General features: G+C 37.0%; 2 protein-coding genes across 3 annotated transcripts; one reads left to right on the top strand and one right to left on the bottom strand.

The window, feature by feature from the left end:
- Nucleotides 1-2691: 2691 nt before the first annotated feature.
- LOC135773008 (uncharacterized) lies at nt 2692-8300 on the bottom strand. Of its 2 annotated transcripts, XM_065282609.2 has the most exons (5): nt 8177-8300; nt 7712-7788; nt 6614-6715; nt 5713-5737; nt 2692-5339 (listed from the first exon to the last, which is right to left on the bottom strand). In XM_065282609.2, exons 3-5 carry the CDS (start codon nt 6689-6691, stop codon nt 2734-2736), a joined length of 2709 nt encoding a protein of 902 aa, XP_065138681.2. In that variant the 5' UTR covers nt 6692-6715; nt 7712-7788; nt 8177-8300; the 3' UTR covers nt 2692-2733. The 2 variants fall into 2 exon arrangements, with proteins under 2 accessions (XP_065138681.2, XP_073671779.1); XM_073815678.1 differs by lacking the exon at nt 8177-8300 and having other exon boundaries at nt 7712-7987.
- Nucleotides 8301-8366: 66 nt separating this feature from the next.
- On the top strand, nt 8367-17097 carry LOC135727304 (uncharacterized). Its single transcript, XM_065245122.2, has 5 exons — nt 8367-8445; nt 10104-10210; nt 10985-11941; nt 14133-14447; nt 15984-17097. Exons 1-5 carry the CDS (start codon nt 8390-8392, stop codon nt 16088-16090), a joined length of 1542 nt encoding a protein of 513 aa, XP_065101194.1. The 5' UTR covers nt 8367-8389; the 3' UTR covers nt 16091-17097.
- The last annotated feature ends 10776 nt before the right edge of the window (nt 17098-27873 follow it).

Genomic DNA, 27873 nt, shown 5'->3' on the forward strand with positions numbered 1-27873 from the left:
ACTCAAACAAGACAAAAAACACAACAAACAAACGCACCGACAGTGTCGTCGCAGCTAACGCATGCGCCGGACAATCACATAGCCAACGGTTTTTAAACAATCACATAGCCAACGGTTTTTAATTAGCAACAAAGAAACTGCGCATTTTGCCAATGACAAACACCTCAGAAACTCTTTGAATTTATGAATATTTACACTCACAATATGATTTTATTTCCTTAGTACAAAAGTATAACATATTATACAAATTCTCAGTGAAATGTATTAAACACCATTGCATACTTTTTATCGTGTTTCATACCATGTAAAGGGAAACATGATAATATAAAAAGTAGCCTAGTAATGCAGAAAAGCGCAATATGTTAAAGCTATTAAAACGTTCAGATGCAAAAAATAAACTAAATGTAAAATTAGATAAACTAGTTAATGATATTGCGTAAATGCGCTCGGTCTCTTCAAAGGTCTTCGCGAATTATTTTGTTATAAGACTCGATTATCATACATCACGTCTCTTCTACTGTAAGTACACGGAACAAATAAGACAAATGATGCGCGTTTGAGTCGGATTTTTATGAAGAATATGTGACTGTTTATGTAACTGGCAAAAGAAAACTTTGCCAACAAAATGTTTGCCAAAAAGCATGCATTTGTATGACATCAAAGTCTATCGCCTATACATCGATAATCCGTGTCATGTTACTTCAATATCATACAGTATACGCTCAGCATGAAGTCGAGCACACACATTGTCGTCAGTATGGCCTACATGAAACACGCCTGCCCTCTACAGGTTTTTATATTTCCTGCGTCCCCCACCGACCCCCCTTCTGCGGGATCTCGCAGAATTTCGGAAGTCTCCGCGGCATTCTGCTCTCAGAGACGCGCATTTTTAAAGGCCACATCTGTACATTAAGTTTTTAATTATGAATGTATTTGAAATAAAACATTACTGCTTACGGTATGTCACTTGTGTGTTTTGGGAACATAGCCTTGTACTTTCCCTCTCCTGGTTTTGTTACGGCTTGGTGACATTGTAATGGATGGCTGCAAGGTACAACCTGTAAAAATATAAACAAGCAATCAATTTATTGTAAAAGTAAATACTACTTTATTTAACACAGTTACTAAAATACTTAAATACCTGCACAGCATTCCAATAAATGAGAAAATCAAATTTTTTTGCTGCAAATCTGAAATCTCAGGCCACAGACGGCAAAGGCATCCACTGATGATGGTGATGGAAACATTGTGAAACGATGCTACTGCCTGGGTTCCTATGATTATGCAGAGGAAAAAAACTTTGTCATTATCAGTTATACATTTAAGACTGGTAGTGGTTTCACTAGCTAAATACATCATATGTGTGACACACCTTTGCTCCTCATATGCCAGTCTGACTCCTTTTACTGTGTGTAACGATGTTGCATGTTTGCATACAGTGTAGAAGGATGTGTCCAGCTGTGAATCTAGGATATAGACAAATAAAACAAACATGTATTCAGTCAAAAAGACATATTATAACAATAGAGTACAACGACTAAAAGACTATTCATTAAAACGTTAATGTATTACATATTACATGGCCCAACATTAGCAACACACATTACGTGTTTACTTCGTTTAAAAATCTAAGAAAGCTTCAAGTAAATACAACAGTAAAATACATATAACTTTAAACAAATCATCTGTACTTAGAGTTTCTTGAGTTTGATCATGAGAACAAATTTTACCTGTAACAGTTTAGCTGGTAACTTAGCAAGTTTGTAAACATGTCTAAACCAACATCGATAAAAAAAAACGATAGTCTGCATAATGCAACATACACGTGTGTAAATATGGTACGTTGTTTATGAAATACAGTATTACAACACAAAACAATTAGCTTGCAAGCTTAGCTCTAGTCTACATGCACATTATGTTAATCTCCGGTTACCGGTTACGTAACGTACAGTAAAAGGCAAATATTAAACGTGAATACTTACAGCCTGTGATCCAGAAGTGCACAGTAATCCAACTTTCAGGAGGACCCAGAGGAAAATAAAATCTGAAAAGAGATCTCCAAACTGTTTCATTTATTTCTCCTAGACAACTTTGAGATCCATATGCCACCAAACTGAGACAAAGGTTTATTTCTCCTGTGTCTCAGGCGTTTCTCTGGAGCAATAAGATGCACTAAAACTCAATTTATTCTCCTTTTAAGTTTCAGAAGAGATCTCAACAAGCTCTAATATAATGCTCAGAGTTTCTCAACTTCTGTGTCTCTTTGTGATCTCAGACAGAGCAATCAGAGAGTTCTCTCCATGAACTCAATATACTCTCATCCCAGATTCAATTCATGCATCTCATGCTAAACTCAGATAGAGCAAAGGAAGAGATTTCCACAAGTGCTCTTTGAATTCTCAGACTTGGTTGTTTCATATCATATGATATCTTAATCCACATGATTTTTTAATATAATGTATTACTGTATGAATAAATTAATTGTAAATCTTTTATTTAAGGCTGCAAAGACCCTCTTCTTTAAGATTATTTTCTATAAATGATTTGAAATATTTCACTACATGTAATTCAGTCAAATAATTTCATTAACCACACAAAACACATTGTAAAATAAAAGCAGTAATTTATTTGTAACTTAACAGTTTACATTTTCAGTAAGGATTTTCAAATAGTTGGAAAAATCATGGGCTCTTCTGTTCAAAATAAGATCATATCTTTGACTTTAAAATATCTTTAGTCCCTTTCAAGTTTGTTAGGGAAATGTGCAGCAAACACAATACCAGGCATTGAGGACAAATCAATGAACATCAACTTCCCCAAAATACTTTCAAGTCCTACCACTGTCTTTCTCACAGGAACTTCCAGGAGGCTAACAATATGGAAACACGTTCCACCTGTCAAAGTATCTTGTAGAAGATTTATGCTTGCAACTGCAAATTCATTCAAAAATGCAAGTTTTATCTCATTTTGACCTTCATTGGGTTCTTTGTAGGAACACAATAATTTAATCTGTCCATATTTGATCTGCGCACCATCATAAAACAACACTGTGTAATTGTAAAATCTTTTGGTTTTGACATACTGCTGGGAAGTGTAAATTATTTTCCCTATTTGAGCTCTGTTATATGCCTTGACGACATTACTATGTAAAGCCTGACCAAGAAACTGTTCCAGAAGAAAAAGATCATCAGTTTCAAGGCATCTATTGAATGATGCCCCTAACATGGCCACACTATTGACAACATTACTTGGTTGATAACTATTGCTATTTGTCATTCTGGCCAAAAACTCAGTAGTTACTATGTTCAGCTTTGTGTTTTGTGTGATGCTAGGGAGAGATTGTATAGTCCTTACAGCATTTACCATTTGGGCAGGTATATTCTGGGTTCCATGTATAAGACGGAGCAAGTACCCATTTTTGTCTTCAAAGTGAAAGCAAGAGTGTGTCCACAGAGGTCCAAGAGCTCTCACACTATCAGCTAAATGGACAAGTAAGTGCAAATTGGCTGTCATGTATCGCTCACCATAGAGTCCACTCATTTGAGAACAGAAATTCCAGAGAAGTTTCTCAGCATGATCTATTTGAGCAGGTGTTATTGACTCCATCAGAAGAATAAAGATTGCTTCACTAAGGAGCAGGAAATGGTTGTAGTACAGTCCTGCAAGAATGCCCCGGAATACAACTGGCCCGAAAAACAGCAAAATGTACCGATACTCAGATGCTTTAAAGAACATCCTGTGAGAAGAGACAGAGCGAGGGAATCGAATCATACATGGTGGCCTTATTTCTTTCAGACGTTTGTCAACTTCTTTGATTGATCTGACCATACTGAATGCACATCGAGAGAACTCTGTGGAAAACCACAAAAACATCAATAGACGCATTACTCCCAGTAGTACAGAATGCATGTAGTCTATACCTGTGCCCAAGACCAAATCATAGCTTGTTAGTCTGCTGAGAAACGTAGGTCCCTTCACCCCACGAACAACGCTATTGGAATCATAGGCCATCTTAGCATAATCTACAAACCCCTTGTGAGTACGAGGCGGGCCTTTTGGATCTGTCTTCTGGAAAGGAAAGGCATGGACATGACCTCTCTCTCCAGTCTTCACTGTTTGACCTGGCTGTTCACACTTTAGACACCCAAAATGTCCATTGAATTGAACAGTATTAAGTACCAAAGCTTTTGCAGGCAAATCGCAGGTTCCTGCAATGGTAAAGGCTTTGCATATGAAAGGTTCTTGAGCTCCTGCAAACTGAAGAGAAATTCCTTCCGTTTCAATTTTGTTCAGAGTGCCACACAGTGGTTCAAGGAATGTCAACATTGATGGCTTTGAATCCCCAAACCAAATACCTGCAAATATCATGTTTTCTCGTTTCGTGCGTTCAACAAAATTTAACTCGTTTATGACACAATAAAAAGGCCAAACAGAAAACTTTGATGACTTAAAAATAGGTATGCCGTCTGTGTTCCACATTAGCGAAATGTTTCTGGAATCACTGAGAGGCCCATTGCAAGTAGTAAATTTCTGATAGGTTTCTCCATCATATATTTCTTCAATACTGTCATGACACTTTTTATGTCTATTAAACCTGAACTTAAGTTTTTCTTCAAAACCTTCCTGAGCAAACAATCTCTTCAGTTGTGCTTCAATGGGAACCTCAATGAAATAGGAGGTTGACCCCTCCATCAACACATTGGCTTCACAGGTTTTACACTGGGTGTCTGTACTCTCAACAATCATGAAGCATGAGCTACAATATTTGTGCAAAAGCAGAGAGGAGGGATCATCAAAAAACTGTTTAAATTTGTGTAAATTTTTAAGACACTCAGTCTGTGTATCAGAGGGGCAGTGCAGAGATATTAATGTAAGCAAATCACTGAGAGCTTTTCCTGTTATTTTGTGTCTGTTTGCAAAAGTCATTATTAGGAGAAGACTCTCTGCAACAGAAATTGGTGCATTTCTGTACAGTGGATGATCAGTGTTTGTAGAGCTTTCGAGTTCTGTCCCCTCCTCTTGGTTAAGCTCAAAACTGTCTTCAAATGATAGGTCATCATCAATTGAAAAGTCTTCATCAAATAACGCATTGTCATCTAAAGTTCCTTCTTCAACAAATTCAGGTAGGTGCTCAGGAAATGTATCCATGTAAATAGGCTGTTCGGGCTCTGATTCAACATTAAGACCAGAGTGATGCATCTCACTTGTGTGTCCATAGCAATGGGATGAATGGTTGGCATAATGGATGTTAAACACATTTGTGTTTGAAGAGTCTTCCAAATTAGCAGATCTGGTCACTTGCTCAGTGCTGCAATCATTTGACCTCAAGTTTGTTGCTTCTAGAAAAAAAAAAAATATATATTAATTTGCTTTTACTTGATTGGTGAATTTATGGCTTACTAGTCTCAACATGTTTATTTTTCATTATACTTATGCTAAACACATTACTAATTACTAGACTATTAAAGTGTTATAATAATCACCTGAGCTGTCAGTAATCCATTGACAACCCAAGTGAGGTTTGAAGGTCTCACTTCAGTAACAGTGTTTTATTGGACACATTAACTTTTATTTGAATTAACGCTCCAGTCGATCAAAATTTAAAGCTTTCCATTTGCAACATGCGATTTCCACAGAATAAATAAACTACATGCCATCTTGGAGACTAAAGGAAATGGAGTAAGTTGTTTTACATTTATGCACATGTTTTACCTCTATTTTCCTGTCCTTGTGTGTCCTGCAGAAAACCGAGAATGATAATACATTAAGCATATTTAACACTCACATGCAAATTTATAAGACATATCTAGGTTACAACAATGCAGTATATACTGTAGGAAATCCTGCTGTAAATACTCCCCTCATGGGGATTAAAATATTAACATTTTATTGGATCTGTTTAAAAGAGGTGATTATTTACATGGATGGCCATTTTGAAAACTGTACTTTGTAGTGCTGTTGAGGTCAGACATGTTCTTAATATTTTGCTAATCCCACATATAAAGGTGATCTTAACAGACTATCATTTCAAACAAATATTTTATTGTTATATAAAATTATTGAGGAACATTGTCAGAACCAATGGAGCTGATGAAAAGGACATAGCAGCTAATTTTTGACCTGAAAAGTCACATTTCAGTAAAAGGGAAGTTGTTAAAATATGATTTTGGTAATAGCTAGTTACCCACATGAAAAATACTTTAGTAGAAATATTAAAGTATATGATATCACAGTAAATGTACTTCAGTTTTAAAAGTGTAAGTAAATTACATAATATTTACATGTATGGGTTGGTTGATTATGTCCTGGCTAATTATCAGATTTGTTATTGACCTGAATAAGTTAAGTCATTTAAGTAAATTAATCTAGAAATGTGCTGTTTTGACTCTTCATGTTATCTGTAAAGCAAATGGAAACTATAGTTATCAGAAAAATGTAGTGTAGTAAACATTAAAATATTATTTTTCCCTAAAATGTAGTGGAGTGGAAATATCAAGTGGCAAGTTAAGTATCAACACCTCAAATGGTACGTAATACAGAACTTGGGTGAATGTGCTTATATTCAATCACTGCAGATGACAATATAAAAACAATAAAATGTAAACGTCCCAACCTTTCTTCTGTATCTTTTGCAAGTATTTTGCTGGCTCTTCACCTTTCTCCTCCACCGTGAGTTGTACTTCTGCGCCATTTTTTTTTATATTTGGAGCTCCAACTGTATAATACACACACACACACACACACACACACACACACACACACACACACACACACACACACACACACACACACACACAAATATAGAAGATGCTCTTCTTTGATGATGGTGGTAGACCATTTCAAATGATGTAAACAACACTGGTCCAGAAACACTTCCTGTTACAGTTTGTGACGGCTATTTTTTTATTTCACATATATCATTATCTTTAAGATGTTTATATGTTCTGGTTTATATGTTCTGTTGGTTTATTTTATCCCAACGTTTATCTAGTGTTAAAAAACGGAAACAGGAAGTGCTTCAGGACCAGTGTTGTTTACATCTTTTGAAATGGTCTATAGAACAGTGGTTCCCAACCTTTACACTTGGTGCCCCTCCTACGTACATATTTAATAATCTGTGACCCCCACCCCCCCATCAATATATATATTTGTGTGGAAAAATTAACCACATTCAAAATAAAAGTTTGTGTTTGCTTAATATATATGCGTGTACTGTGTATATTTATTTTGTATATATAAATACACACATATGCAAGTATATTTAATATTTTTATTTATTTATATATAAATTATTTATATTTATATATAATATAAATTATGTATAAATGTATATACAGTATATACATGCAAAAAAAAATTATTAATACATGTGTGTATTTATATACAAAATATTAATACACAGTTCACACACATATATAATGCAAATACAAACTTTTATTTTGGATGCAATTATTTTCTTCACAGCACTAATATATATATATATATATATATAAGTATATATATATATATATGAAATTGTAATTGAAATCGGCATTGTTAGCATATGGTTTTTTTAAAACTTTGAAAAAATATTTTTTATATAAAATTATTAGTAGAACATCTTATGCATCTTTATTCACCTCAAAGCATATCCGCTCCCGCACCCCAGGTTGGGAACCAATGGTATAGACAGTGCAGTCTAATACACAGTGTTAAATAGTGTTACACTTACCCGCTACTATCAAATGTATCAGTAACATCTATGGAAGAGCAATATTAACTGGTGTCGGGGGCTGCCGGGAAAATAACCTGTGGTTGACACAAAAAAGGTACAGATGGTTCATAAAAGGGCACAAAATATATTAAATTTATTCAGACTGAAAAGGGTTACATTAAATGAATAATTATACACACGTGCAACCTTCCCTATCGAATAGAAATTGATTAACATAAAGTTGACTAAATTATGATCATAATGAAAATGATCGCAGTTGTAACATTTATTAGTGTAAGCGTGTAAGAACTATTTCAGTTAACTCAAATAAAAATGAAACTTGATTTTTTAACTGTAAAAATAAAAACTCAAGTACTAAAAGATAACGTGTTGGTACATTTACAAAGCTCACAAAAACCTTAAATTACAAAGAAAACACAAGTAAGTTTATTCTATTATAAAAAATTCGCTGTATCCACTCACCGCTTATAGATGCTGCACCGCCATCTTGGTTTTCTTTTTTGAGCTTCAGTTGGCGCAAAAACACTGTGAACCTTGAACCTTGTAGATGATGCAGCCCCAACGTCAGCATTAGAAGAGAGCGCCGTCAGTCACAAATGCTGCATCGTCATTGGTTAATTTACAGTGGAGGGGCGATGCTGAATCAACGAGGTAAAGGCGCGCGTTAGTTAACGTATGGAGCTGCAGGCAGACGGAATGGAGGGAAAAACAACTGCATTACTCAAAAGAAGGTAAGCAACATGTTTTTTTCTGCATTTCTGCATTTTAAATGGCGAGTGTATGCAGGTTCTGATACTCTCTGAAGAAACTGATGATTATTTGTACATTCAGCGAGGCCTATAGACCGTTTCATCGGACGCACGTGCGGTGACGAGATCGCGCGTCTAGTCAGAACCATACTTCCGGTTTCTGTTTGTTTATAGTTTGACTCGTTACTAAACTGAACTCTTGCACAAATACCTCGTTGAATACAACAAATGTTTTGGTTTCCTATGTAATCTACGTGTTGTTTATGTTGCGTTAGGACTGGGTAATAATTCATTATCGATATATGTCCCGGTATATATTTTTCAATAACAATGATATGGCTTCTAAACACATTTCCGGTATTTCGATATACATTACAGCGTTACGTGACCGTCCGCATGTCACGTCTATAAACGCGTGTTAAATGCCGGTCAACGCGTTTTTTCCTTCAGTGCGCGTGGCGTCTTTCGCAGCTAAGCAACCATGAATCGCGCATTCCGGAAAACGTACAGTAACACCTGATCGGATTTAAATTGCTCATCTGTGCCTCGCGTCAAATCATATCATTGTTATTATGCGATCAATGAATCTGGGGTTCGCCCAGAGAAGAGCTGTCACTCAGAATACTAGAAGGAGGTGCGGGGTTAGTTCGGGTCAAGTCACAGCTTCCAATGATGACACCATATAGGGAGGGAGAACAGAAGATGTAATTCAACACAAACTGAACTGCGGATGAGAAAAAAATCAGGTTAAAAAGAGGGGAAAGAAACGTGCAATAGATACAAGTATGTAGGCAGCTATTGGTCTCATTATGAGTATATGTAGTAGTATGCTAGTATACAATATATGATTATGTAGCTTGCTATGCAATTACAAATAAAGATTTTAATAAATGCTGTTATCCAACTATCTTTTGTATCATTAAATAGCCTACTACCATTCAAAAGTTTTAGGGTCACTTTCACTTAGGCTAATTAATAATATTTTTCCACATATTACTATAATAGTAAATTGATCAAAATTATGGAACTATGAAAGATGATAGCCTACTGTGACTGAAGAATTTGTTATTAAAATGATCCATTAATGTGAGACCCCTGCATTACAGCATTTATCACTGTCTGATTATTTGACAGTGAGTTAACATTTAATTTTGTATGAAGGCTAAATAAAAATAAAAATTGAACATCAATTTATTTATACCATTTTTATTTTTGTAAATATTATATAGTTTTATAGGAGGAGGCTTCACAGACTTGGTAAATTCAGTTGCTTATAAGTTTGTATGTACAGAAATTTGTTTTGGGCATTCTTTGCAGTTTATCTTAAGGCTTTTTTAAACATTCATACGGATATTGGATTTATACCGTATCGACCGAAATTTAGAAGTATACCGTCGATAACATTTTTTGACCATATCGTCCAGCCCTATGTTGCGTGTTATATAAATCAACTACTTTAAAAGGACTTCGTTGTTATTTATTCTTAGTGAGTTTACAGTAGGTTACGTGATGACCACGGGAGCCGGTTGTTTATGTTGTTACTGCTGAAATCGTCTATCTATTCTTGAAGTTACATAAATTGGAAAAATTTGATCTCGTGCAGTGAGACCCCATGTGTTGTACTTTTGTTTATTTTACAGTATGAGTGCAGAAGGAACTACAAAACTGCCCAAAAGAGCGCGAAACCCTCCGAAAAAGATGAGTTTGTATGAACCAGACCTCAGCTCCCCCAGAGATAACCTAGATGGTAATTGAGTTATTTTCCTATACTACGGCTTAGCTAATTTTGTTAAGTATTAAAACTGGTTTAAAGGAGTAGTCCACTTTATAGATGGGGCCCATTGACTTACCATAGTATATTTTTGTCCTACTATGATAAGTCAATGGACCCCATCTTTAAAGTGGACTACTCCTTTAAGTGGGTTTTTTTAACGTACTTTGGACACTTTACTAACCAAAATATTCATCAGTATTTGGTCTCTTATTACTGGAATTTTTATAAATACTGTATATTGAGCCACAAATATTGAATAGAGCTTACAGGAATTGTTAATGGAATGTCATGAAAAAGGAGTGAAACTTATTTGTACATTTTAGTGACTGAATTTTGCAAATCATCATAATAATAATAATAATTTGTATATGAATTGCAGCTCAAAGTTCTTTACAAAAAAGTATTCCTGCGCCATACTCTTCATAGATAATGTGTAAAATAAATAAATAAATAAATAAACAAATAAAATGTGTGATAATTAAATAATGAAAGGGATTAAAACCATTGAAAAAATTGAATAGAGAGTGCATAAATCAAAGAGTTGCAGGAGCGAATAAATTTGAAAGTGCTAAAAGAATAAAGTTAATCCTAGTTGAAGGCTAAAGTGAAGAGGTAATTTTGTTGCTTTGCTAAGAGGGTTAGAAATAAGACAATAAAGATATAGTAGCATGTTTAAGTAAGATTGGTTTTTAGCCTGCACTGATTTACTCACAATCTCCTTTTTGTTTACTTTGTGTTCATTTTCAGGAGTTTTTGTATTTTTGACCTTTGAAGATGGATACACAGCAAAGATTTTTAATCTCTGTGATATACTAAACAAAGATGATAAACCCATCGCTTGCTTTAGAGATCTGACACCAGGAGAAGAAGTACTTGCAAGATGGTCTGACAATAAGTTCTACAAAGCTACAGTAGACTTCCTTGGAAAAGCTGACAAAACGGTGGATACCAAGAAGGCGACAAAGAAAGACATGAAAAAAAGAGATGCAGCTGCACAAAGATTCTACAACCTTCCATTCCTACCTCAAGCAGGCCAGTCCACCTCTGCACAGGATCACCCAAATACTGTGGACCAAAATGTCATTCAGCCTCCAACAACCTGGCCAGTGTACCAGCCTCCACCTACAGAGTCATTTCTACCTGTCCAGCCACAGCACCAGCATGCAACTGCCTGGCCACAGTACCAACTTCCAGTTTCCCAGTCATCACCAAATATGCCACAACATTACCAGCATTCACCAGTCCAGGCGCTCAACCAGTATGGAACTACTCTGTCTCCAATTCCACACAATTCCAGCCTTTCGCAGTATTCAAAGCATCACCAGCCTCACACAGCACTACCCACACCTTCAGACCAAACACAACAGCAGCCTGTTTTGGCAGATTTGGATCAGCAAAGACAGCCACCAGCTCCTACAGCCAAAGAAAGCTTCCTCAAAATGTTGCACAGTCCTAATACACATCAAAAACCTGCTGTTCTTGGGGACCAGAGCCAGACAAGCACCTCTGAACATGAGACTTTAAGCTCATCTGCAGATACGTTAATCATCGAGCGTGATCCAATTCCAGAATATGGAGAACCATGTTTCATTTCGGCTGAGTCAGCAGAAGACAGATCATGGAAGCCATGCGAAGCATGCAAGACAGAGGTGGAAAAATTAGTGGAGGAAAAGGCCAAACTGCATGATGTGCTGTGTGGTATAAGTAAGTATGTTTTGTCTCTCTGTTGCAATTACTTGTTCTTTTAAAGGTGCAGTGTGTAATTTTTAGAAGGATCTCTTGAAAGAAAAGCAAAATAATATACGAAACTATATTATCAGTGGTGTATAAAGACTTTTTAAAATGAACCATTATGTTTTTATAACCTTAGAATGAGACGTCTTATCTACATACACAGAGGGTCCCCTTACATGGAAGTCGCCATTTTGTGCCGCCATGTTTCTACAGAAGCCCTTAATGGACAAACATTTTTACTAAGTTGTCTCCGGCGATGAAATGTTTGTCCGGTGGTGGCTATCGTAGCTGCTTTATGCATTTCAAAAGCGAGGGTTAGGCAGTGGACTGAGCCGTTGATTCCAATTCACAACCCCACCACTAGATGCCACTAAAATTTACTCACTGCACCTTTAACACTTCTTGCTTCATACTGTGACTTGTTTTACAAGGGAGGATGGTTCTAAGCACCGTTTTTAAAGGTAAATGGGCAGGGTATGGGAATTGTGAATTGCATCCATTGTAATAAGCCTGCCAACCAGGGGCGTCTAGACCCCTTTTACTGTTGCACGTGCCCTAGTGTAGATCTGTTGTACCCAGTGTCCTATGTTGTGCCTCAAGTTTAAGTTTTTAGTTATTTGCCAGTATATTCATTGTTAATCGCTGCAAAAACTGAGCTATATGAACCGTAATTCACGCTTGTAAACGCGTTGCAGTCCCACAAGACAAATTGGCGCGAGCACGCAGAAATCGATGTCCACGAGCGGAGCGTCTGTGTTTACTTTTTGTAGCACTCAGCCAACGCTCACTCAGAAGAGCATGTGAGGCATGCTAGAAAACATGACAAAACCAAAAGTATGTTTCTAAATAATATAAATCTTATTCTTACTCGATTGTTACTGGCTCCTGTCAATGTACATCCGATTTTTTTTTATGCAGAGCAGGGAAATAGAAGCAGAAAGTATAGATGATGAGGGAGGTAAAACAAACTATATGCTCAGCCAGTCAAAACCAAGTATAGAGGTTTGCATTATTGCTGAGAAAAATAATGTTTGTGTACTGTTCTGTATTGTCAGATATGAAATTACTGTTTAGTTCACTAGATCTACTTTAGGACACTACATAAACAGTTGGCATCACTGCTGAAAAAAAAACAGTATACCAGCAAGACCAGCATATGCTGTGTTTTGTTGCTGGTTTGCTGGTGACCATCAGCATAGACCAGCTTAATTCTCATGATGGTTTGGTGCTGGTTTAGCTGGTGGTCATCAGCATACCAGCACCACAAAGACCAGCATATGTTGTGTTTTGGTGCTGTATGCTGGTGACCACCATGAGAATTATGCTGGTTTATGCTGTTTTTTTTTTCAGCAGGTTTAAACACTATGCAGATAATATACACAAAAGGATCATCCACATATGTTTTTATTGTAGTAGCAGCTAAGTAATGTTATTGTAATTTTTTTTTAAAGACTCATCATCAGTACTGTAGAATGCAAATAAGCCATTTATGCATTAAAACATATTAATTCTGTTCATGTTAGGTGTGTTAAAGAAAAAGTAGTGGTAGGCATGCTGTGCCCCATTAGAGGTTCATGTCAACGTGCCTACCGGAATATAAAGCAAGGATATAGCATGCTATTTGTGGATTGTTATTTATAATGTCCCATGTATTTAAGACATATGCCATAGTTGTTTTTGTTAAATAGGCATATTTTTGGGGATTGCCTTTTCATTAAGAGAGTTCTTTATAGCCTACTTGTATGTTGAAAGACTAGAAATGGTGGTGAGTGGGAACTATGTGCTTAGTAATAAGTGATAAGTGAGCATGTGAACTCAATCACTACTGATCAGCAAATGTTCCTGACCTCGCGTCGCGCCCCCGGGATAAGTTGCTACTCAAAAAAATGTTCCAAGGTTGGCAGGTCTGTCTAGTGTATTAAATTGTGCAACATAAAATTGTAATTATGTTTTTATTGGTATATGTTAAAGTTCTACTACATTGTCTTACTTTGGACATTGGGAGTTATTTGATGCTTAAGCTAAATCTTAAAAGCTTTAAACATTTTGGTAAAACTCTTATCCAATCATGAAATCTTTTGGACTTTTTAAAAACTTGTCTTTTTTACTTTATGAATGCTGCTGTGTCCCTGTAAGGTAATATACATCTTTTGTGTCACAGGTGGTGAGCACCTCGAGGCATTCAGAAGTTTTCTGGACAAAGTGGAACAGATCCAACCTCAGGCTGGTGTTTGGGCTCCAAAAGGCAGATCTCGGCAGCAGGAGCTATATCCAGGAAGTGGCCTCTTCTTGTCCTCGACTCACCTGGCTGCAATCCATGCAACCGCAAAGAAGGACTGCCTTCGCTTGTTCCATCTTCTTTTTGATGAATTCTTCACTGCAGAGGAGTGCCAGAATGCTGTGGCATTTGGGAAACACGGAAAGGTGCCAGATGGGAAGAGAGTCCTGGATAAGTTTAAAGTCAATGCGATTCTAAGTAAGTATGTTGCTCATGTGGTTGATAACAATTTGTGGAAAAAGTTGTGAAAATTTATAGGTAAAAAATGTGTGAGAACCCAATAAGAGTTGTTGGATACCCATACATCACATTAGCTACGTTAAAGGACAAGTTCGGTATTTTATTAGCTACGTTAAAGGAATAGTCTACTCATTTTCAATATTAAACTATGTTATTACCTTAACTAAGAATTGTTGATACATCCCTCTATCATCTGTGTGCGTGCACGTAAGCGCTGGAGCGCGCTGCGACGCTTCGATAGCATTTAGCTTAGCCCCATTCATTCAATGGTACCATTTAGAGATAAAGTTAGAAGTGACCAAACACATCAACGTTTTTCCTATTTAAGACGAGTAGTTATACGAGCAAGTTTGGTGGTACAAAATAAAACATAGCGCTTTTCTAAGCGGATTTAAAAGAGGAACTATATTTTATGGCGTAATAGCACTTTTGGGAGTACTTGGACTCGCCTGAAAAGTCCGCTCCCCTTCTCAATCTCATAATAGGAGAGGGAGGGTGTTACTGCGCCGAGTCGAAGTACTCCCAAAAGTGCTATTACGCCATAAAATGTAGCTCCTCTTTTAAATCCGCTTAAAAAAGCGCTACGTTTTATTTTGTACCACCAAACTTGCTCGTATAACTACTCGTCTTAAATAGGAAAAACGTTGATGTGTTTGGTCACTTCTAACTTTATCTCTAAATGGTACCATTGAATGGATGGGGCTAAGCTACATGCTATCGAAGCGTCGCAGCGCGCTCCAGCGCTTACGTGCACGCACACAGATGATAGAGGGATGATTCAACAATTCTTAGTTAAGGTAATAACATATTTTAATATTGAAAATGAGTCGACTATTCCTTTAAAGGACAAGTTCGGTATTTTACACTTAAAGCCCTGTTTACAGATCGTATCTGATGAAATAGAACGGTTAAGATTAAAATTTGGACACATGCTCCTGTCCCGAGAATTTCAGGTTTATTTCGCTTTCCCCCACCCCCACAATGGTTGTGTAGGTGCACTGGAACAATCCTTCCTAAAACACATTAAACTTTTGTTTACAAAGACGTGAAACTCACCGAGTGGTCAGGGGTGTTCACTGGTATGCTCACTCAAAAATCGTTGAAAGATGCTTTCCAAAAGGTGTTTTACCATTAGTTGTAAAAGTCAATGGAGTTGGACAAAAACTACGATAAAACCTGTTGTAATGCATCTTTTGCAGCCATTTTTGAGTGAGCATATCAGTGAACACCCCTGACCACTCTTAACCGTTCTATTTCATCAGATACGATCTGTAAACAGGGCTTTAAGTGTAAAATACCAAACTTGTCCTTTAAATGTTATGATTGTTTCACTGTCCTCACATTTTTGCTGCATTTCCTTATGTGTGATCCACAGAGGTATTACAATGTGAATTTTGTCGTATCAGGATAAAAAAAGATGTTAATACTGTTGTGGTAACTGCGGTTACTCAATGCAATCTGTAATTTGTGCTTTCTTTTCTTTTATTCTTGCAGCTTACGTCATGCGCTGTAGTACACTGGATGGTTGGACACCGGTTGAGAAAAGTAAGGTCAAAAAAGCCTTCATAAACAAATGCCGCATCAGGGCCACAACACTGTAAGACACAGTGTAAACACAGGGCACACAGAGACATTTGTTGAAATGACAATGTTCACAAAAAGTCCTTGTTTTCAAATTATGTATGTTGGCGTCAGAGACTCAAGTTTATTGTTGTAAACCTGGCCTGCCACTAATATTGTTGAAATTGTTACGGTTTTAAAAACAGAATTTTACAAAAAAAGCACTTTAGTTCATATTTTGTAATGACCATGTTTAAACAGTTTTTGCCGCATCAGGGCCACAACACTGTAAAACACAGTGTAGACACAGGTCACACAGAGACATTTGTTGAAATGACAATGTTCACAAAAAGTCCTTGTTTTAAAATTATGTATGTTGGCATCAGAGACTCAAGTTTATTGTTGTGAATTGTTGTAAACCTGGCCTGCCATTAATATTGTTAAAATTGTTACTGTTTTAAAAACAGAATTTTACAAAAAAGCACTTTATTTCATATTTTGTTAGTACCATGTTTAAACAGTTTTTGTTGTCTTTAAAATGTCTTTAAATTTGTTAATGTTATTTTGATTTAAATAAATTCAGATTCAAATTTCTTTATTTCTTTATTACATCAGATAATCTGCCATTTGCTATAGATTTTTAAAGCCTGATGGTTGTGGATGGATCTTCTGTCTGTCCTGCAGTGAAGAGAGAGTAGCATTCCCGTCCGTTGTTTCTTTGGTCCATCAAAGTGGATGATCTGTGTTGTTTAGAATGGTGAATCTAGTCTGGTAGGTCATATGATTCATGTGCGTGTTTGTGTGCATGAGAGGGAGAGTGAGCATGAGACTCGGATATTGCTCCATAGTAGCTCCAGTATTGCTCATTTTCTTTTTCAAAGGAGAAATAAAGGAGTCATTAAAAACACAGAATTGAGATTAGCAAGGCATCTTCTTTTAGTCTCAGGTATAACTCCCTCTGATTATTCTGTCTCACCTATTGCTCCTAGTGAATTTTAGGAGAAATATATGAGAAACATTTTAGACAAAATGGAGATTAAAATAAGGCTTAAATGAGAATCTCAAATTTGTCTCCTGAGCTATAGAAAAGCAAGCTTTGAGCAGTAAAATTTTCCTCTGGGGAGACGTCGCGCAAATCCAGCTTCGGTTCATGAGAAGCAGTTATTGTGAAAACTCTGTGAACAACTTCTGACTGGATTTTTCCTGAACCGTATTAAACATGATGTCCTCTGTGGAAGTCCATAAAGTGCTATTTTGCCCTCGCATCTAAAGAGACAGCGTCTACTCGAGAGATTTAATCGCTTAAACGATGAAACAAGAGTTTGCAAACAGAGTCAAAGCAGGGACTCCCAACCTCCGCCATTTTAGCTCTCTTCTGACTCGGCGCTCCCCACCCCCGTCTTTGAGGGCGTATCCTAGCAAAGCAGAGAGGGCTGAACTATGATAATGTTGGTCTTATCTACGTCACTAATCCCAGGAAGTAAACTGTTGCCTACAATCCGAGTGTTTTTTGTAGTCCTCGAACGTTAGAGACGATAACTCGCGTCATCGTTTTCTTTGAGGTATGTACTTTTTGAATATCGTTAGCATGTACTAATACACACGTACACACAAAAGGATGTTTAAAAACGTGTATCCCATAATAGGTGCTCTTTAATACCAAGTGTAAACAGCCCCATAGTCGGGAGGGAGCTGCTGACACGGACTCCTCCATGCCTTGATGGACACGCCTTTACGTCTCATAAATCTGAGACACCACGATGGTCCATCTCACTGTAAAAAATGATGGATGCAAAAAGTTGTACAAATGAGAAAATACATGTTGGCTCAACATAATGGTTGTCAAAAAATAAATATATGTTTGGTCAATGATTTTATGATTTCTATGACTGTACTACGACTCGGCGCAGTAACACTCTCCCTCTCCCATTATGAGAGGGAGAAGGGGAGCGGATTTTTCAGGCGAGTTGAAGTACTCCCAAAAGTGCTGTTCCGCCATACAATATAGTTCCTCTTTTAAATCCGCTTAGAAAAGCGCTACGTTTTATTTTGTACCACCAAACTTGCTCGTATAACTACTCGTCTTAAATAGGAAAAACGTTGATGTGTTTGGTCACTTCTAACTTTATCTCTGAGTGGTATCATTGAATGAATGGGGCTAAGCTAAATGCTATCGAAGTGTAGCAGCGCGCTCCAGTGCTTAAGTGCACGCACTAAGATAATAGAGGGATGTATCAACTCTTCTTAGTTAAGGTAATAACATATTTTAATATTGAAAATGAGTAGACTATTCCTTTAAGCCAGAATGCAAACAGAATTTGAAAACGAATAGCTGCTAACGTTGTAAGTTGTTTACCAAAACCAATTTGCCTCACCAAAAACCCCCTGTTATCCTGGTACCCAGCAATACTTAGCTTAGAAGAGGCATGATGGCTAATGTGCCATTAAGTTTAAGTATAGTTTAAGAATTTCCAAATTCCTGTGAGTACACTGTTAAGAAGTTTAGTCTAGTCTAGTCAAGTCAAGTGTTATATATATTTAGTGCTTTGTCTAGTTCATTGTTTAGTGTCATAGTATAGTCTTGTGTCTTGTCTAGTTTATTGTTCATTAAGTATCTTGTTTATGTTGTTTTGCCCCCTCGTGGGTTTTGTTTTCTGTTTTTGTTAATTAAGAAAGTCTTTAGTGTTCACCCACCTCTGTCTGCACTTGGGTTCCCTACAAACCATAACAATGAGTTATTTATGCATTTGTCTTTGTTTGTATTTCAGGTTTTTTTCAGACTTAAAATGAAATGCAGTGCCGCTATTGTAAATTTACACATCTGCAGCAAGACATCCTGCTTAAGCACTACAGGCTTCATCATTGGCAAGCAGGTAAAGGTTCTTTTCCCTGCATTTATCCAGACTGTGTTTGTATTTTTACAACAACAGGGCCTTTTAAAAACCCATTTATAGAGAGCACATCCTAAAATTGACAGGCCTATCTCCACATGCCCTGACCATGCCATTTGCTCACTTACCCAATTTCTAAAACATTTAGGAAGACATTTGCAAAACCATGAGCAAGTTCATTGTCCATTCTCCAACTGGGATTTTAGCAGCAACAACATAACTTTCAGAGCTCACAAGTCCAAGAAACACAGAAAACCAACTTTGAATGACCTGTGCACATCTGTTTGTACAGTAGGCAATACAGGCAATGACTTTGACACATGAATGACACAGTCTCAGTTTCACAAAGTCCATCACATCAAGCTGATGACATTCAGGCAGATTCTCATATTTCAGATTAGGACCTTGAGGAATGTGAGCCAGTACTTGAACACAAACTTGCTGCCTTATTCTTGTGTATGCAGTCACAGTTGCATGTGTCCGAAAGTGCCTCTCAGCAGATTATTGAAAATGTAAATGACATTCTGTCAATTGCTAACTCAAATACACTGTTTATGTTCCTCTGTTGAAGACTTTGAAGTCTTTGTTGGAGAGACCTGGGGCCTCATTTATAAAACTTTGCGTAGGATTTGCGTCAGAAGTGGCGTACGGATGAAACATAGGACGCGCGTACGCACAGAAATAATCAGATTTATAAAACCGTGCGCACACGCATCCTACGCATTTTTCCCTTAATAAATCACAATCAATTCTAAATGTAGCGCAGCTTTTGCGGCTTCATGACACGCCCATAGTTGCCCATAAATAGTCTGTGAAACGCCCACATTTAATATGCATTGAATGCGAAATCATGGCAAACACAGAGAGGAAATCAAAAAAACGTAACTTCACTCAATGTGAAGTAGAAGTTATCGTTGGCGAGGTGGAAAAGAGGAGAAAATGTTGTTTGGAGGGCACAGTGTTGGCATTACGCATTGTGATGGGGCATTTTATTTCCATCCATTTAATTGCATCTGACAAGCTACAGATGTCGGTAATAATCGACGTGGAAATGGGACATTGTTCAGCGCAAATGTAATTTCTTGTTGCTTTCTGAATGGTTGAGACATATGCCATACATTGTTTTATCAAAAATAAAACACACTAAAGGCATATGCATGAATACCATAATTGCGTAGATTATGAAGATATGGTTTACTATGAAAACAACTTTCCCCAGTGGACAATTAATACATCTATCTATCTATATATCTCCTTAATTATCTGTCTATCTGTCTGTCTATGTAATTGCATCTATATCTGCTCCGCCAGACGGACACATTGACGAGAATATCAGTTTTGTACATTATTTCGTTCTGTTAACTATATTCTTTATGAGAATGAATTGCACAACATGCCAATATTATTGCAGAACATATTTCACTTTTCTTTTAGCAAATATGTGTTCATTTGAATTTCTGTTGTAATTTTCGATTTATTTATTTTTTTTCACTGCTGATCGATCAAATGGGTTTTCGTGTAGACTGTTAATTGTGAGACTTGCTTTATGAAGTCTTCATGTTATTTATGAGAGGCAGTGTTGTCATTTTCACTTTCACGTGTTTCTTCCATCTGCCGATGGTGTCGCCATTTCTCATTTCACCCGTTTTTGTGCGTACGCCTGGGTCAGAGCTTGCGTGACGGACAGCACATTTTCCCGTCAAGTTTGCTTTTTATAAATAACAAGTATTGCGTAGAGAGTGGCGTACGCCTTCTTTTGTGCGTACGCAACGTTTATAAATGAGGCCCCTGATGTTCTTGAAAATACTTTTCCCATAAAAGAGGGGACACCAGGATTCTACACCTCACCTTTTGATGGTCAGTATTTCAAAGTTAACAAGCTTGTAAATGGTCAAGATTTTAGACTTTCACTTGGGTTTTATATTGATGATTTTGAAATTGCCAATCCATTGGGAACTTCTAGAAAGAAGCATAAAATTACAGCAGTCTATTGGGTAATTTTGAATTGGGATTCACAGTTCAGATAGAGTCTCCTCTCTATCCAATTGGCACTACTTGAGAAAAGTTCTGAAGTGTACGAAGGAGGATTAAGGCCATGCTAAAATAAAAAATAAAACCATCTCGAGATTAAAGTCATTAAAATTCGAGAATAATTTAACGAGATAAAAGTCCGAATAAATATAATTTCGAGAATAAAGTCGTTATTTAACAAGAATAAAGTCGTTATTTATTCAGTTTAGGCCTATTCTTTACGTTGTTTACTGCATTAAGAAGTGATATAAATACACTAAATTCACTACACACTATAATATATTATTAATAAGCATGTCAAGCAAAAAAGCTCAGAATGTGCTAGTTTTCATTAAAGGAAACAAACGTGCACTTTAGCGGTTTGTGTTCTTATTCTGGGATCTTCTGCTTGCCTATACACAGACTGTTTTATTAATAAAATGTTTGCTGAATATTACTGTGTATTCAATGTTGTCTTTTAGGGTTATAAGGGGTCTGCACTTAGTAAACTCCTTCTGTTTTAAGGCTCCTTCAGACTGCAATAATCTACCTCCATCTGTGAGATCTTATACTACTTTAGGCTACTTTAGAACATCTTTGTTAATCTATTTGAAAAATGATTGTAAATGCTTTTAATTGTAATGGCTCCTTGAAATATCTTGTTCAGTCTTTGTAATTTGCTATGGTTCCTGAAACAACTGTCCTTGTAAACACTTGTATAATGCAGACTTTGAAATGGCTCTGGGAGGGGACGGGGATTTGTGAGCAGAATTGTCTTGTAATGTTTGTGTTTGTATTGTATTGAATGTATTGTTTTTGTTGTATGTTTTTGGTCCCCCTTGAAAACGAGATGCTGCATCTCAAGGGGTTTTCCATGAATAAAATTGAAATTGAAATAAAGATTTTGCTTTCATGAGAACAAGCCTAAAATGAAACGTAGCCTACTAGTTGCATTTATCTTCACAAAGTCGCAGAGACTTTCCATTACTCCCTCGGCCATACGATTAATATCCCTTATCACCTGTGAAATTTAATTTACAGTAGGTGCGCCTTCATGTTCGTAACTTTCCTTACGAAAATTAACCATGAAAACCAAAAAACCATGATAACTGTAGTAAAACTGTGGTAACCACAAAATAACCATGGTTTTGACAATCATGGTTTTCAAAAACCATAGTTAAACCATGGTTAATGTAATAAGGGGAACTGTGCTTAATGTGTCTGCAGACAATCTTGGTGCGCATGGACTTGCAGGTTTTCAGGAAAGTTTTCGTGTTGAAAAATTCTGCAGATTTTGCTTAGCATCTTTGAAAGACATTCAGACCACAGAAGTTAGGCAGGGACTCTTTCCACTCAGATGTCCTGAGCAACATGATCAATGCATTGCTGAGTTAAAGAGCAATGAGTTTGTAACAAATGTGCATGGTGTGAAAGCTGAATGTGTTCTTCAGATACACCTATCCTTCTTTCATGTCATCACTCGTTTCCCTCCAGATGTTTTGCACAATCTGTTTGAAGGGCTAATACCTAGGGAATTGGCTTTGTTTGTGTCTGCAGAATTTGATTGGTACCAAGTACTTTACATTTGAACAGCTCAATAACATTATCCAACAATTTCAACACTCATATTCAGATAACGTGAATCACCCTCAAAGAATTCCACAGACCTTTCACTTGAAAAAAAAAAACAGTTGGAGGAAATGCACATGAAAATTGGCCCTTAATTAGACCGCTTCCTCTCATGGTAGGTGGTATGGTGCCTGAGGATGAAAAAGCATGGCAACTTTTAATGGACTAAAAAGACATTGTGGAATTAGTGGTTAGTTCAAAGCTATCAGAAGAAGCTCTCTGTTATCTAGAGAGTAAAATTTCTGATCATCGCCAGTTGTTCACTGATGTTTTTCCAGATGAGAGGCTTTTACCTAAACATCATTACCTTGAGCATTATCCAAACCTGATCCACTATTTTGGGCCTTTGGCTGATCTGTGGACAATGCGGTATGAAGCGAAGCATAGCTTCTTCAAGAGGGTGGTGCACGACGCTCGAAATTTCAAAAATCCCCTCAAAACGTTGGCAAGTAGACATCAATCAATGATTGCTTTTGCTTTGGACGCTCAACATTTCTTCAAAGCACCATTGCATGTTGAAAAACTGAAAGTGGTGAAATTGTCAGCTGTTGACCCGCGGCTGCGGACAGCTGTTGAAAACAAATATCCAAATCTGAGTTCCTTGTCTCTGCCAACAAATGTGACATTGCTTGGGAAAAAAAAAACTTCAATGTTGTAGAACCAGTAGAATATATATTAAACAATCAGAAACAACAGAAAGTCTTTTCAGTATGTCCCCTTACTAAAATCCCTGCAGCAATTGCTTATTTGTGAAATAATAATACTCAGTAAGGCTGTAAATTTAAAAGAGAATTTTAAACAGAAGAGGGTGGGAAACGTTTGTACAGATCATTTTGGGAGTCAAATAACTGTAAAAGAAATTGTAAAAAAAATTCCCTGATCTTGTATATTGATGATTTTGAAAATTGTAACCCCCATGGTACTTCACGAAAAAAACACAAAGTGTGTCCAATGTATTGGACTCTGGGCAGTCTGCCCCATGGCTATACCACTCCTCTATATTCAGCATTTATTAAGCTGCTCTCATTAACAGCAATGATGTCAAAGATTATGGTTTTGACAAAGTCTTGAATCCTTTGATCAATTATCTCATACAAAAAAACCTGTGCTGTTCTAAGGTTATAAGTTGGGGAGAACTTTAAAGGGTACAGTGCAGTTAGTCCAGGCAAAATAGCGTTTTACGACAGACTAATTGTAAAATAATTTTTTTCAGCATAGATCATTTCTATGAGGTGTCCAGAACAACATACTAAAAGTCCTAAGAAATCCTAGTTGAGGAAATATGTTAATTTCTCATCAATCCGAAATGTGTGCCAATAAGGCCAGACTACAATACAACCCAATAGGGCTATTTTTTCCTTTACTCCTATCAAAATGAAACTTTACACAATGAAAGTACCCATGAAAAGTAATTTTTTTTGTATTACAAGTTGCTTTGAAAATTAATTTTAATATGCAAATGAGGTATACACTAATCGAATATGCCCAAAATACACCCAAAAGTAGCTTTTTGGTATTACAAGTTTCTTTTGAAATGAATTGTTTCTGCCAGCTGTATAACCCCCGCCGGTATAATCTTCAGGGTCACGGAGGAACACAAGCCTCCCCACCACCACAAGGTAGCAACAGAAGGGGAGGCCTTTTTTGGTGTTTTTGTTTTTTGGTGTTTTTGTTTTTACATCTTTTTTTAAATCCAGCCTGGATCCTCGACCCCTTCTCTGTGGCTCTTGGTTCTGGCACCTCCTATATCAGTTCCTGGTTTGTTCTTTGCTTAGTTCTTCCCCTCTGGGTCATATTCATCTGATAAATCAGGCAACTGTGAGTTTGTAAAGCTATTACCACAACATTCTACACAAATGTTAGTGCAAGGGGGTCCATGTTTTTTGCATGTGCATCTCTTTGTGCTGCAGTCTTTCTTGCAACTACAGTGGACGTAACTATCAACTACAAAAGTGCAGCAGTAAGTAAACATGATTTTAAATGGTATAGATCAATCTTTCTGCGTATGTAATGATTGAGCTGAAGTTTAGAGCTACTGTGTGCATCATGCCATCCAGAACTGAAGCCCGGAAAATGCCGCTATAAAGTATAATGTGGTTATAATGTAACGCTATAGCCTATAATGTAAGTGAGCATCTTATTTATGTATTTAATTTTTTTCAATTCAATTTTATTTATATAGCGCTTTTCACAATTTGGTACCTTTTAGACCCATGCGTATGTGTTTAGTCATAGCAGTGATTAACGATCGCTACTGAAAAATTCAGCTAAGACCAGCATAAGCTGGTAACTGGTTTTTGCTGATTTAAGGTAGTAGCTGGTTTAAGCTGGTCCTCCCAGCCTGGGAAAAAATTGACATGGTGTTGGCTCGTTACGCTGCTTGGCTGATCAGTCATTATTGGCATTAATCTCCCATCCAAAACATGGCACCCCCAAGGTTTTGGGTCCATAGGTTCACTTCCCCCTTTCCACTTCATCATTTGGTAAAAGACCCGACAACTATGGAACTTTGCAGCTGCTGACGTTGGAGGGAGAGATTGAGCTTCCACTGGAGATGAGTTCTGAGTTAATTTAATAAAGAATTGCCTGTATCTTAGCATTGTTATGACACACGAGAGGAAACAAATGCGAGTTAAGAGGTTTATTGAACACAGAGTAAATAGGTGGATGCAAACAGCAGAGCGGGTGACACAGGTAGTTGAGGTGGCCAGCGTGAAAACAGGAAACTCCGGTCTTGTGGAAATCAAAATCCAAAAACACGACACGAACACGAGAGCCGGAACACAGGAACACACAGCACGAGACCTCACTGACATCCACAACGATCTGACAAGGAACATGAGAACAGAGTGAGTATATATAGGTGAGACAATGAGCTGCAGCTGGAGCGAGTTGATGACAATCAGGTGCGCTGGAGGTAAGTGCCACACACACCCACACCCGCACACACAAACACAACACAGCCATGTGAATCAGGAAGGAAACAATGAATTCATAAACCGTGACAAGCATGTCCAGTGATTCATCCTTTTGCCCCCATACAGTGATACTAGAGCTTTTTCACCTGCAATGATGATGCCTTTTCCCACATTTTCCTGTGACTGGCTAAACACCTTAGCTTGTTTGAGAAAGCTAGTGTCATTCTTTACCTTTTTCAGTGCCATCCCTTTCCTATGCCAAATAGATGAGATGTAGAATTACAGCCTCAAAATGATTGGGGTTGGATTGTTTGAAGAGCTCGATGTGTCATCTTGAATGGAAAAAGTCTGAAATCATTTAGTTGCTTTTAAATAAAAATCTATAATACGGTAGTGTTTTCGTTCCCTGATTAAAATGTAAGTATGGAAAACAATCAGTTACACATTCTTAATAAAAATGTCATTTAAATTCAGAAACATAAGAGGATTTTATATAAACTGTTTCAGCACTGACCCATAATAGTGCCCCAACAAAATAAATGGCCAATTGCACTGCATTGTAATGAATGTATTTTGCAATGCAATTTTTTTTTACCCATATCAATGCTGCAAGGAAACCTCAGGTACATTTATGCTGTTATACTATTGACCTTAAGAAAAAAGGAATCAGTCTTTCTTGTGTTTTGTTAATGCATTTACTGTATTGATCTATTTTCTTAACATGCATTTAAATTGTACAGATTTTGCTAGTGCTGCAATTCAGATGAGGCAATTTTATCAGATGAATATAACCCAGAGGGGAAGAACCAAGTAAAGAACAAACCAGGAAATTATATGGGGGTGCCCGAACCAAAAGCCACAAAGAAGGGGTTGAGGATCCAGGCTGGATAAAAAACATAAAAAAATGTAAAAACAAAAACACACAACCCTCCCCTTCTGTTCAGGCTTGTGTTCCTCCGTGACCCTGAAGATTATACCGGCGGGGGTTATACAGCTGGCAGGAACTACCAAGCCAGGCAGTTTTCAGGTTAGAGGCCAGTCTAAAAGCAGCAGATGATTGGATGAACATTGGGCCGATATATTTATCAAACATATGAATGGTGTTTCTGCCTATGCAAATTAGGACATATTAAATAAGTGTAAAGCTCATGTGGATATTCAAATTCATTTCAAAAGAAACTTGTAATACCAAAAAGTTACTTTTGGGTGTATTTTGGGCATATTCGATTAGCTCATTTGCATATTAAATTTAATTTTCAAAGCAACTTGTAATACAAAAAATTTTACTTTTCATCGGTACTTTCATTGTGTAAAGTTTCATTTTGATAGGAGTAAAGGAAAAATAGCCCCATTGGGTTGTATTGTAGTCTGGCCTTATTGGCACACATTTCGGATTGATGAGAAGTTAACATATTTCCTCAACTAGGATTTCTTAGGACTTTTAGTATGTTGTTCTGTACACCTCATAGAAATGATCTATGCTAAAAAAAATTCTTTTACAATTACTTCTATTTTTTGCTCCAAAATGAGTTAGTTTGCCTGGACTAAGTGTGTTGTTGCAGACAATCTTAGGGCGCATGGTATTGCTGGGTTTGTGCACAGTAAAATTGGCAGTGTTAATTACGCAGTGTTACTTCACATTTACTCTTTTGGAGTTATCGTAACAACAAATAGTGAAAGATACCCCCTAGTGTTGGTGAAAATTTTGAGTGCTATGTTCTGCCTCGTTAACTTTACACTGTCAAGCTCCACCCCTCAAGCTCTCAAATCTTGACTCTGAACAGAAGTTTCGTCTGCGTCCATTTTCTTTTCACTCTCGTCGAAAGGTAAGCTCCTATTAAAACGTAATTTTTCCATTTTGTGTGAAAAAATTTGAATACGTGTGTTATTTTCTACTTCATAAGTTTTAGTTTGATAAATTTTGTTTAATATATGTTGGTTTAAACTTTAACATTTTGAATAGGCAACTGACCAAATTCGCGGCAAATTCATTCAGTAGATAATGTGGTAATGATTAGCTTTTATGTTGTTTCACAGTTTTTCTTTGCTATGTAGTTTTTTTTTATTAAAATAAGATTTTTTTAACGTATTTCTTAAAGAGCACCTGTTATGAGATACACGTTTTTAAACATCCTTTTGTGTGTAAGTGTGTATTAGTACATGCTAACGATATTCAAAAAGTACATCTCTCAAAGAAAACGATGACGCGAGTTATCGTCTCTAACGTTCGAGGACTACAAAAAACATTCGGATTGTAGGCAACAGTTTACTTCCTGGGATTAGTGACGTAGATAAGACCAACATTATCATAGTTCAGCCCTCTCTGCTTTGCTTGGGTACGCCCTCAAAGACGGGGGTGGAGAGCGCCAAGTCAGA

The sequence above is a fragment of the Paramisgurnus dabryanus genome, chromosome 9 (assembly GCF_030506205.2).
Source record: "Paramisgurnus dabryanus chromosome 9, PD_genome_1.1, whole genome shotgun sequence".
Taxonomy (NCBI): Eukaryota; Metazoa; Chordata; class Actinopteri; order Cypriniformes; family Cobitidae; genus Paramisgurnus; species Paramisgurnus dabryanus.

Coding starts and splice junctions, on each gene's coding strand:
- LOC135773008 (XM_065282609.2), bottom strand. CDS start 6,691: ATGGCGCAGAAGTACAACTCACGGTGGAGGAGAAAGGTGAAGAGCCAG. Junction 5,738..6,613: donor GCAAAAGATACAGAAGAAAG/GTTGGGACGTTT, acceptor GGTTTTCTGCAG/GACACACAAGGACAGGAAAA. Junction 5,340..5,712: donor ACAAGGACAGGAAAATAGAG/GTAAAACATGTG, acceptor TTTTTTTTCTAG/AAGCAACAAACTTGAGGTCA.
- LOC135727304 (XM_065245122.2), top strand. CDS start 8,390: ATGGAGCTGCAGGCAGACGGAATGGAGGGAAAAACAACTGCATTACTC. Junction 10,211..10,984: donor CCCCAGAGATAACCTAGATG/GTAATTGAGTTA, acceptor GTTCATTTTCAG/GAGTTTTTGTATTTTTGACC. Junction 14,448..15,983: donor TAAAGTCAATGCGATTCTAA/GTAAGTATGTTG, acceptor TTATTCTTGCAG/CTTACGTCATGCGCTGTAGT.